The sequence below is a fragment of the Salminus brasiliensis genome, chromosome 6 (genome assembly GCF_030463535.1).
Source record: "Salminus brasiliensis chromosome 6, fSalBra1.hap2, whole genome shotgun sequence".
NCBI lineage: Eukaryota > Metazoa > Chordata > Actinopteri > Characiformes > Bryconidae > Salminus > Salminus brasiliensis.
In genome coordinates this window covers 41,678,579-41,693,606 of record NC_132883.1, presented here as the reverse complement: position 1 = coordinate 41,693,606, position 15,028 = coordinate 41,678,579, and the positions used below count along the sequence as shown (strand labels likewise).

Below are 15,028 nucleotides of genomic sequence, written 5' to 3'. Positions count from 1 at the left end.
ACTCGTGTTTCTGTGATCTTGTGGAACGTCATCAATTGCAGCCCAAGTACTGTTCCATTTAGCCAAGTACAGTCAGCTGAACGCCGGATGTCTTCTTGTTCCGCCCGTGTTATCGAGGACGATTCAGGACATGACCAAATATCCTAGAGTGCATCCTGCACCTGCTGCTGTACCAATTGCAAAAATTATCGTACAGCGTCCTCGTGTCCTTGGGAGTTTGTACTCACTAGTCGAAATTGCCAAGTCAGTACTACCAAGTACACCAACTTGCTGTACCTTGTATTGAGAATCACCCACTGTCTTCCAAAATAATCCCGCCCAACTCCCAAATCCAACAGAGGATGCACAAACGGTCAAAAACATCTACCAATGAAAAGGACCAACTTTTTGCAGTCCCTCGTTTTGCAGTCAATAGCTCAATAATGTCGGGCCTATAGCGGAAAGCATACCATCACTTTCTTGCAAACACCTCAGATCTCCAAAATAACATCTTTACAGGAGAGGGAATTATTCCATGTTATTTTGGAGCATTTCTATTGGTCCATTCATCATGAAATTTGGACACAATGTAAAGAGTAACCTGATTTGAATTAAGTGCAACCATTTTTGAGGGACATCAACGATAAACAGGTGAACAACCAACATAATTAGACAGCATTTTAAATCATTTCAGAACCACACTGAAGCTTCAGCTTTGGTCCCTTTTTTGACATGATAATCAGTGGTTCTAGCTAAGTTACCCTCAGAGCTCCAGTGGAAAACTAAAAAAAAAAATAGTAACAGACTTAGAACCCAAACATGTCCTGGCTGATTGACTACATCTGGTGTAAAAGCAGACTATGTCAATATGAATGAGTGCCATGATCCCTTAACGTCTGCAGAGCAGGATTTGATGGCTGAGGGTCACTTTGAAGGTGGTGTAAAAGCTGTGACTGAGACAGTAAATGTCACTCCACTGAGAATCCATCGCAGCGATGCGTTTCAACGTCCTGAAATTGGCTGTGATTAAACGCAGTTTCGGAAGAGTCCAGCTGACCTCTCCGAATTAAAAGTGCTCATCTGTGCACTCGCATACTCAGCTGACATCTGGAGCGCCTCCCCTCCTACCTTATGAACTTATGAGCCAGATGTTCCACAAAGCTATAGATCTCGTTCCAGTGATGCTGTACGCTTCCAGACCTGCAGAGAGAGGACCAGACACAAGTCAGGTTTAGAGCTTACTCTCGAAACAGACGTACGGATGCAAGCATTTCTGATACATTTCATTTCACAAGGTCAGGACTGAGGTCCAGTCACACCAGCATTGCATGAGAAGAAATAACCACAATCAAGAGTTTATCCTGATAAAATTAGGATAAAAAACCTTCAGTTAGCTAGCTGGATAACCTCAACATTGTATTTATTAATGGTTCTCAAGTTAGTTAGCTAGTTGGCTTGCTAACAATCACCTTTGATCATTTTCTTTTCCTCACAGCAGTGTCTCCAGCCACTGCTAATCTACCTGACTGGCCTTACCATCTCGTAATTTAGCTGACCGCACAATTTTACAGTTTTACTGTGGTTCTAGAGTAAGATTGCTAGATTGCTAGCAAACAGCTATAACAAATCTTACTGCAGTGTAGCTAAATTGCTAGCCCTAGCTAGTCTAGCTTAATTGCTTACTTTAAATATAAAGGTTCTTGGCTTGCATATGTGGTTCTAGAAACAGATTTTAGCTGGTATAGAACTTCAGGCCTTCTCTCCTAAACGTAAAGGTTCTTGGCTTGAATACGTACAGACCTGTTCTCTCAACCAACCAAAACCATCTATATCAACGTTACCAACAAAATGTTATGGTTAGACTTGCTTTGCACTTGCTCTCCTAAACCTAAAGGTCCTCGGCTTATATTTGTGGTTCTAGAAACAAGTTTTAGTTGGTATAGAACTTCATGCCTGCTCTCCTAAAGTTAAGGTTCTTGCATATGTGGTTCTAAGGTATCTATCTATATCAACTTACCAACATATTTTTATGGTTACACTTGCTCATAGTCCTATTATTAACCCTATTCCTCTGCCTCCAGCACTTGGGCCAATCATTCCTGTATGTATCGCATATCTAGCAAACCAAACGGCCTTTACCCAAATGACTCTTTTCAAACATAGTCCAGCCAAATGATCCTGATAGCATATGACACAATGTAGCCGTATTTTAAACAAAGGCCTCGGCCTGCTAACTGCTGTTGACCGATGTGAACTGATTGTGTGCTGATTGCGTGGGTCCTCCATGACCTGCCATGATCTAATTACCTCATTGTCAAGGCCCATGTTTGTCTTTCTCATTTTCAGAGCAATTATTACATCATGAAGCCAGTCTGGTGAGTGCATTTGCTTCTGTGCCAGATGTGGGCCTAAATGGTATGATGCCATGTCTGGTGAGAAAATACATCCAAGATAAAGGGGAACTATGATCTGGGTTCTGTTACATACCTGCTAAAGGAACTAGAACTGAAGAGTTCTTTGTAAACCTCTACTTAATAAGGTAAAGGAGAATTTATAGGGCATAGAAGATTTAGGTGGTACAGACAGGCAACAAGATGTGCTTTCAGATTGTCCCTGAGGCCTGCTCTCTTCAAAATAAAGGTTCTTGGCTTGTGGATGTGGTTCTAGGAAAACATTGTAGTTGGTATAGAACCTAGAACCAAGACCTCAAAGTATATCCAATGAGGATAGACATTGAGGCCTGCTCTCTTCAAAATAAAGGTTCTTGGCTTGTGGATGTGGTTCTAGGAAAACATAGTTGGAACAGAACTGTTCTCTTAAACAACTAAAACCATCTATATTAACTTTACCAACAAAAACGGTTGCCTAGAACCTAGACCTCAAGCTATATCCAATGAGGACACACATTGAGGACTGCTCTAGTAAAAGTAAAGTTTCTTGGCTTAAATTTGAGGTTCTAGAAACATTTTGTAGTTAGTATAGAACTTAAAGCCTGCTTTTCTAAAAGGTAAGGTTCTTGGTTTGTGTATGTGGTTCTAGGAAAACATAGTTGGTACAGAACTGTTCTCCTAAACAACTAAAACCATCTATATCAACTTTACCAACTAAATCATTTCCCTAGAACCTAGACCTCAAGGTATATCTAATGAGGATAAATGTTGAGGCCTGCTCCCAACATTCTCAAGACATTTCTTGGCCTAAATTTGTGGTTTTAGAAAGAAATTGTATTTGGTATAGAATGTCACACCTGTTCTTCAAAGTTCTTGGCTTGTAAATGTAATTCAAACATTTTAGTTGGTACAGAACTGTTTTATTAACGAACTAAAGCCATCTATATCATCTATAGCAACAAAAACGGGGTCTAGAACCTAGACCTCAAGGTATATATACAATTAGGATACACATTGAGGCCTGCTCTCCTAAAAGTAAAGTTTCTTGGCCTAAATGTGTGGTTTTAGAAAGAAATTGTATTTGGTATAGAATTTCAGACCTACTCTCATAAAACTTAAGGTTCTTGGCTTGTAAATGCGGTTCTAGGAAACCATTTTAGTTCTATTTCTCTGTTCTATTAACCAACTAAAGCCATCTATGTCAATTATACCCACAAAAGCTTTTTACTAGAATCTAGACCTCAATGTATATCCAATGAGGATAAACATTGAGGCCTGCTCTCCTAAAAGTTAAGGTTCTTGGCTTGTGGATGTGGTTCTAGGGAAATATTTGAACTAAACCCATCTATATCAGCTATACCCACAAAAGCTTTTACCTAGAACCACATATACAAGCCAAGAACCTTTATTTAAGAGAGCAGGCCTCAGGCTTTATCCTCATTCTTATATGGACGTGTCTAGAAATGTTTACAGCAGACGCATCAACGCTTAAAATTTCCATTTTAGTTGGAGTGCCTCTTTAAGTCTAATCAAAAGTTAATGGATTCTATTATAATGCTTATAGTACAAAACCATAAACAGTGCAGACATGAAGTCACGGCTTCCCACGGGCAACTTCTCAGTGAGAGTTAGTGAGGACGTTTCTTTGAGGGGGTTGAGGGATGGAGGGAGGGGAAAATATGTTTGACCCACTTTAGATAATAACTGCATTCCAGAATTAGGCACATGCCATAATTGTCTAGATTTACAGACAGATGTTCATTTATTGTAGCTCTGGGAAAAAGCCTGCTGTGGCTAAAACAATACTGGCGTATCCGACCAGACCAGTGAAGCCCTCTAACCATAATGGTCTAACCCCTTAAATCCCAACTATAATACACCCTAAGGCTTATTATTCCATAACTGCATTTATATATATATATATATATATATATATATATATATATATATATATATATATATATATAAGGCCACTGGATATTTGAAATTGCTACATGATGCTGTGTTTCCCTCTTTATGCACTGAAGCTGGCACGTTCCCTCAGTTTTTCCAGCAAGATGGTGCACCACCACATTATGGGTGTCAGGTCCGAGCATTCCTAGAAAGTGGAAAGTGGATTGGTCGTTGTGGGCCAGCTGAATGGCCCCCAAGGTCTCTCGATCTGACCCCCTTAGACTTTTATCTTTGGGGTCATCTGAAGGCAATTGTCTATGCTGTGAAGATACGAGATGTGCAGCACCTGAAACTACGGATACTGGAAGCCTGTTCTAGCATTTCTTCTGCGGTGTTGCTATCAGTGTGTGAAGAGTGGGAGAAGAGGGTTGCATTAACAATCCAACACAATGGGCAGCACTTTGAACACATTTTATAAGTGGTCATAAACTTCTAAAAAAATCACGAAAGAATAAAGTTACGTTAAAAGCACACCATTGTTTTTCTTGTGAAATTCTCAATACGTTTGATGTGTCACATGACCCTCTTCCCATTAAAAATACTAAAGTTGGATCCAAAATGGCCGACTTCAAAATGACCACCATGGTTACCACCCATCTTGAAAAGTTTTCCCCCTCCCTTATACTAATGTGCCACAAACAGGAAGTTAATATCACCAACAATTCCCATTTTATTTCGGTGTATCCATATAAATGGCTCACCCTGTATATTAGTGTTGTCAACGTTAACATGTTAACGTGTTAACACACAGGATTAATCGGCAAACTTCACCAAGTTTGGCCCCAACTTCCTCCTGTAGGTCTCTCTCTGTACAGAGGCTAGTGACTTTTATTAGCGATGTAAACACAAAATATAAGCGTCGCTACTGTTGAGCGCTACTGTATATATATATTTATATACATACAACTTAGTTATATATATAGTTTGCTTGTTATATAAACCTTTACAAACTAATATATATACCACCACTAATATATACATATATATATATACATAATTATTATATATATTACTATATTATCACTAATTATACATATATATATATATATATATATATATATATATATATATATATATATTAGAAATTTCCCAAAATCTTTAAAATCTTTGAACGGCTTTGTTTATATCTCAACGATATGCCAAATCCCCCCTCGACTGATGCAGAAGGTAAAAGGTAAAGCTCTTTGTAGCTCTAGTTTTGTCGTTATTCTGGTTACAGGTGAGACATTCTGCGTAGAATCTCTGAAATGAGCAGTAAAAGGGTTCGGGCATCTTGGTTTGGTTTCACTGCAAGTTGCCAAAAGCTGCACCTCACTTTTCTGCTCAGCATTTCTGAAGGCACCAGCCATAGTGCATGAAAGTGCTAAGTCAGAGCGAGCGTGGACGGAGGTCATTATGGTCAGAAAATGACAAAACTGCTTCAAACACAGATGCGTCGTCTCATTCAGCCCTCCTCCCGTTTTCCCCCAGTGTTACTAAGATACGGGTCCCTCTGCGGGGCCTGCGGCCAAAAAAGACCAAAAAACATCTGGAGCTAATGGTGAAAGGGTTCAACACAAACAGAGGAGAAAATGAGACAAAAAGATACAACAGCGTGTGGAAAGCAGACAATAAAGTATATCTACAGGCAGAATTTGGACAGTTGTGTTTCACAGATGCCTATAAGAAAAACATGGCTCTGAATATTAGCTGTATTTACATACAGCTCGGTCAGAAATGCTTCACGCCGACAGAGCTTTCCTACCTCCGAGCTAAAATGTTGTGGGTTTGCGGTTTAATAGCAGCATCTGTTTTTATGCTAACCCAATGCTAGCTGCTGCTAACCAAACCCAAGCTAAGTCAGTTAACTAGCAGTTAAACCTGCTAGTTAAGCTAAATGAAAGCAATACCACACAAATATTACAGGTATTTGCGGAGTTATTACTATTATGCTAACCTAAAGCTACTTTTATGCTAACCTATAGCTAGCTGCCTCTAACCAAACCCAAGCTAAGTCAGTTAACTAGCAGTTAAACCTGCTAGTTAAGCTAAATGAAAGCAATACCACACAAATATTACAGGTATTTGCGTAGTTATTACTATTATGCTAACCTAAAGCTACTTTTATGCTAACCTAATGCTAGCTGCCTCAACCAAACCCAAGCTAAGTCATTTAACTAGCAGTTAAACCTGCTAGTTAAGCTAAATGAAAGCAATACCACACAAATATTACAGGTATTTGTGTAGTTATTACTATTATTAAACTTGCTAGTTAAGCTTATAAGGCAATAGCTACTTTCCTTTTGTGTTGACAACATGGCAGCTTCTGCTTTTACGCTAACCTGAGGCAAGCTGCCACTAACCAAGCCCAAGCTAATTCAGTTAACTAGCAGTTAAACCTGCTAGTTAAGCTAAATGAAAGCAATACCACACAAATATTACAGGTATTTGCGGAGTTATTACTATTATGCTAACCTAAAGCTACTTTTATGCTAACCTATAGCTAGCTGCCTCAACCAAACCCAAGCTAATTCAGTTAACTAGCAGTTAAACCTGCTAGTTAAGCTAAATGAAAGCAATACCACACAAATATTACAGGTATTTGCGTAGTTATTAGGTATTACTACATTTGCTAGCTAAGCTCTTAAGGCAATAGCTACTTTCTTTTTGTGTTGACAACATGGCAGCATTTGTTTTTATGCTAACCTAATGCTAGCTGCCACTAACCAAACCCAAGCTAAGTCCGTTAACTAGCAGTTAAACCTGCTAGCTAAGCTGTGTTTATTTAGTGTTGACTGCATGGCAGCTTCTGCTTTTATGCTAACCGAATATATAGCAATAAAGCATTTTCTGCTTATTTATTGCCGACTTTAATGTACTGGGAAAAAATAAACCTTACATATATATTTTAAATTTTCCCAATATGTTAAAATAAGCCAATAATCAGTAACATGTCATGTAAAATGACGTGGCAATGGAAATGGCAATTCTCTGTTGAGGATGTGATGTGTTACCACCATGCCACTCGTTTCTCAACTTGGCAAATTACGTTTGCTTGGTGTTTGTTATTTCAATCAGCCTGCTCTGCGTCTGGAGAAGATGTAAGCTGTGTGAATGAAGTCGGGACACTGTGAATGGTCTTCTCAGGCTCTAGTGACCACATGAACTGGCTCTGGCCTCAAACCCACAAGCCTCAAACTGGAGTAGCTGGTAGAGTGATGTTACGTAAGCTTTGTTACTGTGTTTATTCCCATGGCCTACTGAAACTGCAATGAAGGGCACGTATAGGCCCAGATTGACACGTTTGAATCTTATAAAAGAGAGTTAGGAATGTGGGAGACCTTACAACCCAAAGGAAATCTGATTTATGGCCAAATACGCACTAAAGGATTAGTACAATTATTGGAAATGTACTTACATATATATGTAACACTATATGTACAAATGTTTGTGGACACCTCTTCTAAGCTACTTTAAGTTGCACCCATTGCTGACACAGATGTGCAAATGCACACACACACACAGCTTGTCTAGTCCCTGTAGCGAAGTACTGCCAGTAGAATAAGACTCTAGAGCACACTCTGGACCATGTTGCCTAATGCCAAGCATGGGCTAGAGAGGTATAAAGCCCCCCAGCATTGAGCTGTGGAGTTCCCCATCCAATACTTTTGGGATGTGTTGGGAGAGTTGGGGATGTGGTGGGGGGGTGGTCAGATTGCTTCATGGTCAACACGTAAACAAGCGCTCTTGCTCTGCACTCTGGGTCTCTGAGTCTCTGAGTCAGACATGAACAGCTGATGACGAAAGCAGCAAGAACTGCTAGAAAATACTGCTAGCAAGGAGCTTCCGCGATTAGAACCAGATGCTTTTCCATTTGCCTGTCCATTAATTCGGCCAGGCTTACAGTGCTGTCTGAGTCTTCTTGCTGCACTCCACCAAAGCAGCCAATCACCTTACTCCTATGCAATTACACAATCAGGGCAATAACAAAATCAAGATGTTAGCCTTCCATGAAAATACTAAACTTCTAAACTCAAAGGTTTTTAATGGGTGTGTTTGGGTCGTCGGAGCCTACTTTTAGATGGTCTTATATGAAGTGCATTGGTTAGAAATTGCTCATTTCCAAGCACAGTGGTGTTTACTGAAGATATATACTGATATATACAATATATACTTTACTAAAACTAAAGATGCTAAGTAGATAAAAAAGGTTCTTTACCAATTCATCAATTTTTTCTTTTACAAAAATGTTTTTTCTATGGCCTTGCTCAACGAACCCTTTGTAGCTCCCTTATTTTTACAAGTGTAGGTAATTTATATTGGCCCATGCAGGTTTAAACAAAAGTGGTGCCATCATGCCGTCTGTAGAAGTTACAGTAGAAGTCCGCACTGCTCCAGCTGCCCTCATTTACTGATCCAGTACTACCATGGTCGTCCAGTACAATGTCATTTTACTACCAGTACAATTAAAGACCTGCAGTGAACGTAGGATGCATACAGCCTTCAACAGGGATGTGGAACTCTAATCCTGCCTAGATAACCTAGATGCCCATTTAGAACCTGTATGGGTAACCTGTATGGATGCTCACCAGGGTCAGTGATGGGACCAGGAGGGGTTAAACGTGGGCCCCATCTGGACTGTACACCGCAACAATGGGGCACAACACATGTACAAACCCACTCAGAGCCCCTGCCCAGCTAAAATGGGTGCAACATTGGCTAGGTGGGTTTCAGATGCTCAGCAACCTATACATTGCCAGGTTTGGTAGGTGTGTTAAAAGCTGGGAAATTTGCTAAACTGGCCCTTGCCTCTCCACTCTGGCCTACACCATTGCAGGTTTTCCTGTAGCTTTTGGCCAACAGTGCTGTAGTATACCCTGGTGTAATGTATGGGGCAGCATTGCAGCCGGAGCCCAAGTAAACACTGCCTTGTTTTGATGGGTTTTAAAGAGGCTTATGTAATGGATTCTCCATGTGTACACTCACTCACTGACCCACTTCTGATCCACTCTGTTTTACAGAAACTGTACTTCTGCTCCTCTCCTGTTCTTCTGAGGTCAGTACCAGAATCAATTCACAGCAAGGGAGACCGGAAAACCACCACAGTACCTGGAAGGTCCATTAGGTAGGGCCAGCTAACCAGCTGAGAATATCCTTCAGGGACAACGACCGCTGCACACAACGGACGAATTCCCAACGGACGGCGGTTCAGCTTCAAATCCTGAGGTACCAAAAAGTAGACCTATATTCATCAGCTAACTATAGGGGGCACTGTGCAGAGCACTTTGGAATGACCGCTTTGACCCATGAAAATCTGTCATCATGTCTTGATTGGAGTGAGTGTAATAAAAAAGGGAGGAGTTGGGGCTAAGGGGACTGGCTTGTGCCAAAGTCCACATTGCCAATTACATTCGCAAGAGCTGTGGTGGTTGAGGAGCTTAATAATAACAACTGCCCTTAAAAGTTAGCCCTAAAAAACAAGAGCCTCTGGCAACAAGCCAGCGATTCCATGGGCTGTATTTGTTCTTTGCAGAGCATATTCTTTGTGGAATAGTGGAACCCTTGCAATGCAAGAACACCTTCTCCATCATGAAGATTCATTTAACCAGGCAAAGAACCATGTCAGTCGTCATGGTTGTATATGCAACCACAGACATAACTAAAGAACCCTTGAAGAACCCCCTTTTTTAAGACCTTCTGACACTTGTTCTGACCTGGTGAACTTAGAGATCAAGGCTTGCAGGGCTATGCAAAACATCTCATGACCAATTAACTCTAAACTCATCGTCATCATTATCATCTTCTTCATGTTGTGGCACTGCTGGAGATGAGACCTCAAAACTGCATGAAATGAATGGAGAACCACCCTCCTACTGGATTCACCAAGTTCTCCCTGCTGATCAGAGCCACCAAACATGAGCTTGAACATCAATCATGCAATAGGATGATTTCATGCTGTGAGCTGGAGATGATGCCCAAAACTGCAGTATGACTAGAAGAACCATCTAGAACCTGCTAGAAGATTCACTACCAGCCCCCATCTTTCACACATGCCTTGCAGACTGCTGAACTTGCATCAGGCATGATGAGAAGCTTCACCTGAACTTCACCTGAGCCTTCACCCTACTTCAGCCAGCAAGACGACACAAGACACAAGAAGCAGACGGATCACTCACTTGTCCAGGACGAAGTAGAGGTCAAAACCTCCATAGCAGGAAGGGGCTGCTGCTTCCTTCTCTGGAGATAAGCCCGCATTCCCATCAGCGATCCACGCCAACGCCAAATGCAGCAACACCACTATCCACCAGCCCTTCCCCACACTGTAAGCCATGGTCCAGGTGAGATGCTCAGCAACTAAAGCCCTCAGTCAGCAACGAGGGGGGAAATCAGAGCTCAAACCATGAGAAGAAAGATGAAGAGAAGAAGAAGAGCCAAGACAATGGCCTTTTTGGCTGCAGGTAATCCTTGCTGAAGTGTGGTGTGAGTTATCTGACTAAACCATCCTTAAAAGGTTAAAAGCTTCTTCAGTCTGCCTTTAAAGGTCCTGGGAGCTTTTTATGGTTGGTGGAGGAAGTCCTGGAGGAATAAAAAGGAGCAAAAAAAAAAAAATCAGATCCAGGAGAGGCAATGTGAGAAGAACTGTTAAATGTCAATCAAAAAAAAAGCTCCCTCCAAAAAACCAACACCTAAACTAATGCATGCATGTAAACAGAGATGCACGAGCAGTCAAGAGCCTGACACACTTCTTACTGCCCCAGTTTCTCTTTGCTCCACTACTAGAATAAAGACAAAGAGAGAGAGAGAGAGAGAGAGAGAGAGAGAGAGAGAGAGTGTGTGTGTATGTGTGCTTGAACATCAGAAGGAACTGTCTCACAGTCTTTAACCCCACACTGAAACTTTCCATCCTCCCTGTCCAGAAAATAAAGGACACGTCTAGGCAGTGTAGGACTAGTGCCATCTAACGGCACAGAGCAGCAATGACTGCTCTCCAAGTGACCAAACAGAGGGTCCTTTACAAGCTGGCAGGCTGGAGCTCTGCAGAGTTTCATGGGCGCGTCCCAATAACCTACTAATTACTAGTGCTAACTAGTCCTTGAGTATGTGCTATGTCATGTAGATAAAAGTTGACTACACTTAAATATATCCATACTCAAAGCCGCTTGGTCTTTTAAGTGTGGTTATGATGGACTATTATCCCACAATGCAGTGCAAAACGGAAGCGCTATCCGTGTTCAAAACTATGCCCTATTCCCTATATAGTGCACTACTTTGGGGTTCTGGCTAAAAACATAGTGCCAATTTTTTAGTGCACTGTAACAATCCCACAATCCTTAGGTGTAATATATAGTATTCAAATGATGTACATTTTATAGACATTGATTACCCATAATCCATTGCATTGTTTGGCTTGAAGAAGATGTTCAGAGGTGCAGTGCTATTTTAAGGTGGAACTTCAGATTCATGCTAGCTGCTAATAATTAGCTGTGTGCTGGCCATGTCACTGCAGTGCTATTTTAAGGTGGAATTTAAGCTTTATGCTAGCTGCTAATAATTAGCTGTGTGCTGGCCATGTCACTGCAGTGCTATTTTAAGGTGGGACTTCAGATTCATGCTAGCTGCTAATAGTTAGTTGTGTGCTGGCAATGTAACTGCAGTGCTATTTTAAGGTGGAGTCTCTGAATGACTTTAAATAATGGACAATGAGTGTGGTAATAAGGAGGTGCTCTGTCAAACATGGTGGAGGTAGTGTTATATTAATGTATGTATGGCTGCCAACTGAACTATAGTCCCCTTGTATTTACAGCTATCGCTTCAGTTCTGTACTGCCAAATCTCAGATGCAGAAGAAGCCTCACCTATTCTGCAGGGGACTATAGTTCAGTTGGCAGCCATACATGCCTTAACATAACACTACCTCCACCATGTTTGACACAGCACTTCCTTATTTCTACACTCATCGTCCATTAAATCAAAAAAGGGAGTTATTCAGAGACTCCACCTTAAAATAGCATTGCAGTTACATGGCCAGCACGGAGCTAATGTTAGCTGCTAGCATGAAGCTGAAATTCTACCTTAAAATAGCAGGAGGTGGAGTCTCTGAATAACTCTCTTTATTGATTTAATGGACAATGAGTGTAGTAATAAGAAGGTGCTCTGTCAAACATGGTGGAGGTAGTGTTATATTAAGGTATGTATGGCTGCCAACTGAACTACAGTCCCCTTGTATTTACAGCTATGGCTTCAGTTCTGCACTGCCAAATCTCAGGTGCAGAATAGGTGAGGCTTCTTTTGCACATGATGCCCCAGTAACAAAAGCCTCTTCATGATCTGTTTTATATAAATAAACTTATTCCGATTTCTTGTTCAGATTTTGAATATTTCAAAGTGATTCTTGAAGGTAAACAACACACCAACTACATTCCCTCCAGGATGTGAAAGTGTGAACTCATTCAGCCCCTAATGCTGATCTCCTGAACCTCTTATGATCATATAAAGGATAAACAGTATGAATAAATATTTAGATTAGAAATTAGCATCATTGGCTTTCTGCTTTGAATCATTACAATATCAGGACTTACGCTGGAGTGTTTACTTTGTGATTTCTCACTCCGTCTCACTACATGTAGAATCTTGTTCATACAGCTTTTCAAGGGAAGGCCGAAGCCCCAACACATACGCACATACTCAGACTACTGGGTGTAATCTTCATCATCACCCAAAAAACATTTCCAGGAGAAGGAAACAAGGAAAACCAGACAAGCCTAGTTTTGCCGGGCCTCCATTGGAAAAAGGTCCGGTGGTATAAAAAGACCTCTATTATGTTTAAGGTAGCAGATGCTGTAACTTCAAAAGGAATCTTTGAGCTGAATCAGTGAACTAAACTGTAGTCTGGTGACGTTGGCAGCTGGAGAAACTGGCCCCAAAAACAAGATTTTACTGGTGTCGTTTCTCTCCAGATGTTCCTTAACAAATGAGTTGTTTCAGTGAAATATTGTGACCTGTCAGGGTTGTTTGATGACTGTCTGTTTGGTCAGTTAAACATTGCTAAGTAAACCTCTGACTCTGGCTCCTGGTTCTATCTATTGGTACAGTATATTGGGCATGCCATTCCTCTTGTTTTACCTGCCGTCGGTGTGTTGTCTTTCCCCTGAGGGTACCTTCCCTATAGCTAGAGGCCTTTAGTTCAGGTGTTGGGTAATCGTCTGGCCTTATTGCTGTTCGCTATTGTGAACACTGTAATTCAGTAATGTGGAGGAAATACAGATGCTTCATTTCTGTAATCTGAATAGTCCCAATACCTCCGTACTGGGACTACTGTGTTACAGCCCAACACAGCTCTGCTGATTTCACAATATGACAATCTAACCCCTATTTTTTAGGAAGAAGATAGTTTTAAGTATTAAAATGATCATCACTGTTCTGCAAAAACCTCTTACAGTCTTTTCAAAATGACAACTTTACAGGAGACAGAAAAAAATATTCCAATCCAATGTGAAAAACAATTATTCACAGTCATTTTGGAGCATTTCTATTGGGTCGTTCATTATGAAATATTTAATTCAATATTGAATTCAACTCAGACCAGTTGAATTGAGTGGGATGTTTGCAATTTTCAATGCAACAGACCTCCAACGTCATATATTTGGGCATGTGCTTCATGGTACCAGGTGGAAATCCCATAAGAACAACACAATTCATGCTCTTCAGTCTGACCTGATTGACAGCTAAGAGTGTGAATCAGTATTTTGTTGGTCCTCCTCTGGTCTTGAAGAACTTAGACCACTTTGCCATATTTCAGAAGGGTGTATAAATTACTTTCACTGCTGTCTACAGACCTCCTCCAGACCTTTCTTTCCCAGACATGTCCCAAAGCTAGCCCAAAAGATCTCAGTGGGATTTGCTACAGCTCAGACATCAGCTGAACCTTCACTCCTCAAACCACTCCCTTCAGCTTTATGAGTGGTGTCACATCCTGCATTGTCTAGTTGTTGGATCAAGACACATTTTAGGGTTCTCCACTAAATAAATGAAGGGTGGATCTCTCTAACACACCTTACACAGCTACTAAACGTCAGTGCTCTTAAAAATAAAAGTGCTTTGAATGGTTCTTTGAGGATACCATAGAAGAACCACTATTAGCTTCATGAAGAACCGTGTTTGCAATATATGTGTGTTCATCAAGTGATGGTTCTTTACCACTCAAAATTCTATTTTCTCATTCTCTATTACAAATATGGCTCTTTATGTAAGCAAAATAATTTAAGCACCTTTATTTTTATGAGCACTGACGTTTAGGAGCTTTATTTTAATATTGTGTTTGACGGTCTATTTGACGGCCTTACCTTCAACCCAAATAATGGTAAGTGAACTAAGAGACTGTCCTTGTCAAACACTGCAAATCTTTTGCAAGTATGTGAAAGTTTGTGTCATATCCACCCCTTAATCCCAAGTTTGCTGAGTCAGTTATTAGTCATTAGTGTTTGTGGAGTCTCACAGGGTTCTATTGTAGGGCCTATAAAATTGATATTATGAAAGTAATGAAGCGTGGGCTTGCATTCAAGCGTTTAGGCGGTTAACAGATGTTTCTGTTTACATGAAATTCTGCCCTTTATTTACCAGATTAGCCAGTTTGGCTTATACAGAAATGACACACCCTGAGAGTGATGCTTCCAATGAAATTTATTAATATTTAAGTAGCCAGTGAGTTTTTTTTAATCTGGTCTTTCT

General features: G+C 40.7%; 1 protein-coding gene across 1 annotated transcript in view; it reads right to left on the bottom strand.

Annotated features, from left to right (window-relative positions):
- antxr1a (ANTXR cell adhesion molecule 1a) overlaps nt 1-11,059 on the bottom strand; it is a 56,611-nt gene extending 45,552 nt beyond the window's left edge. The window contains exons 1-2 of the mRNA XM_072682442.1: nt 10,478-11,059; nt 1,108-1,179 (exon numbers count right to left, since the gene is read on the bottom strand). Coding sequence (XP_072538543.1) covers nt 1,108-1,179; nt 10,478-10,632 — 227 coding nt within the window. The 5' untranslated portion in view covers nt 10,633-11,059. The remainder of the gene's footprint in view (nt 1-1,107; nt 1,180-10,477) is intronic.
- Nucleotides 11,060-15,028: the final 3,969 nt, after the last annotated feature.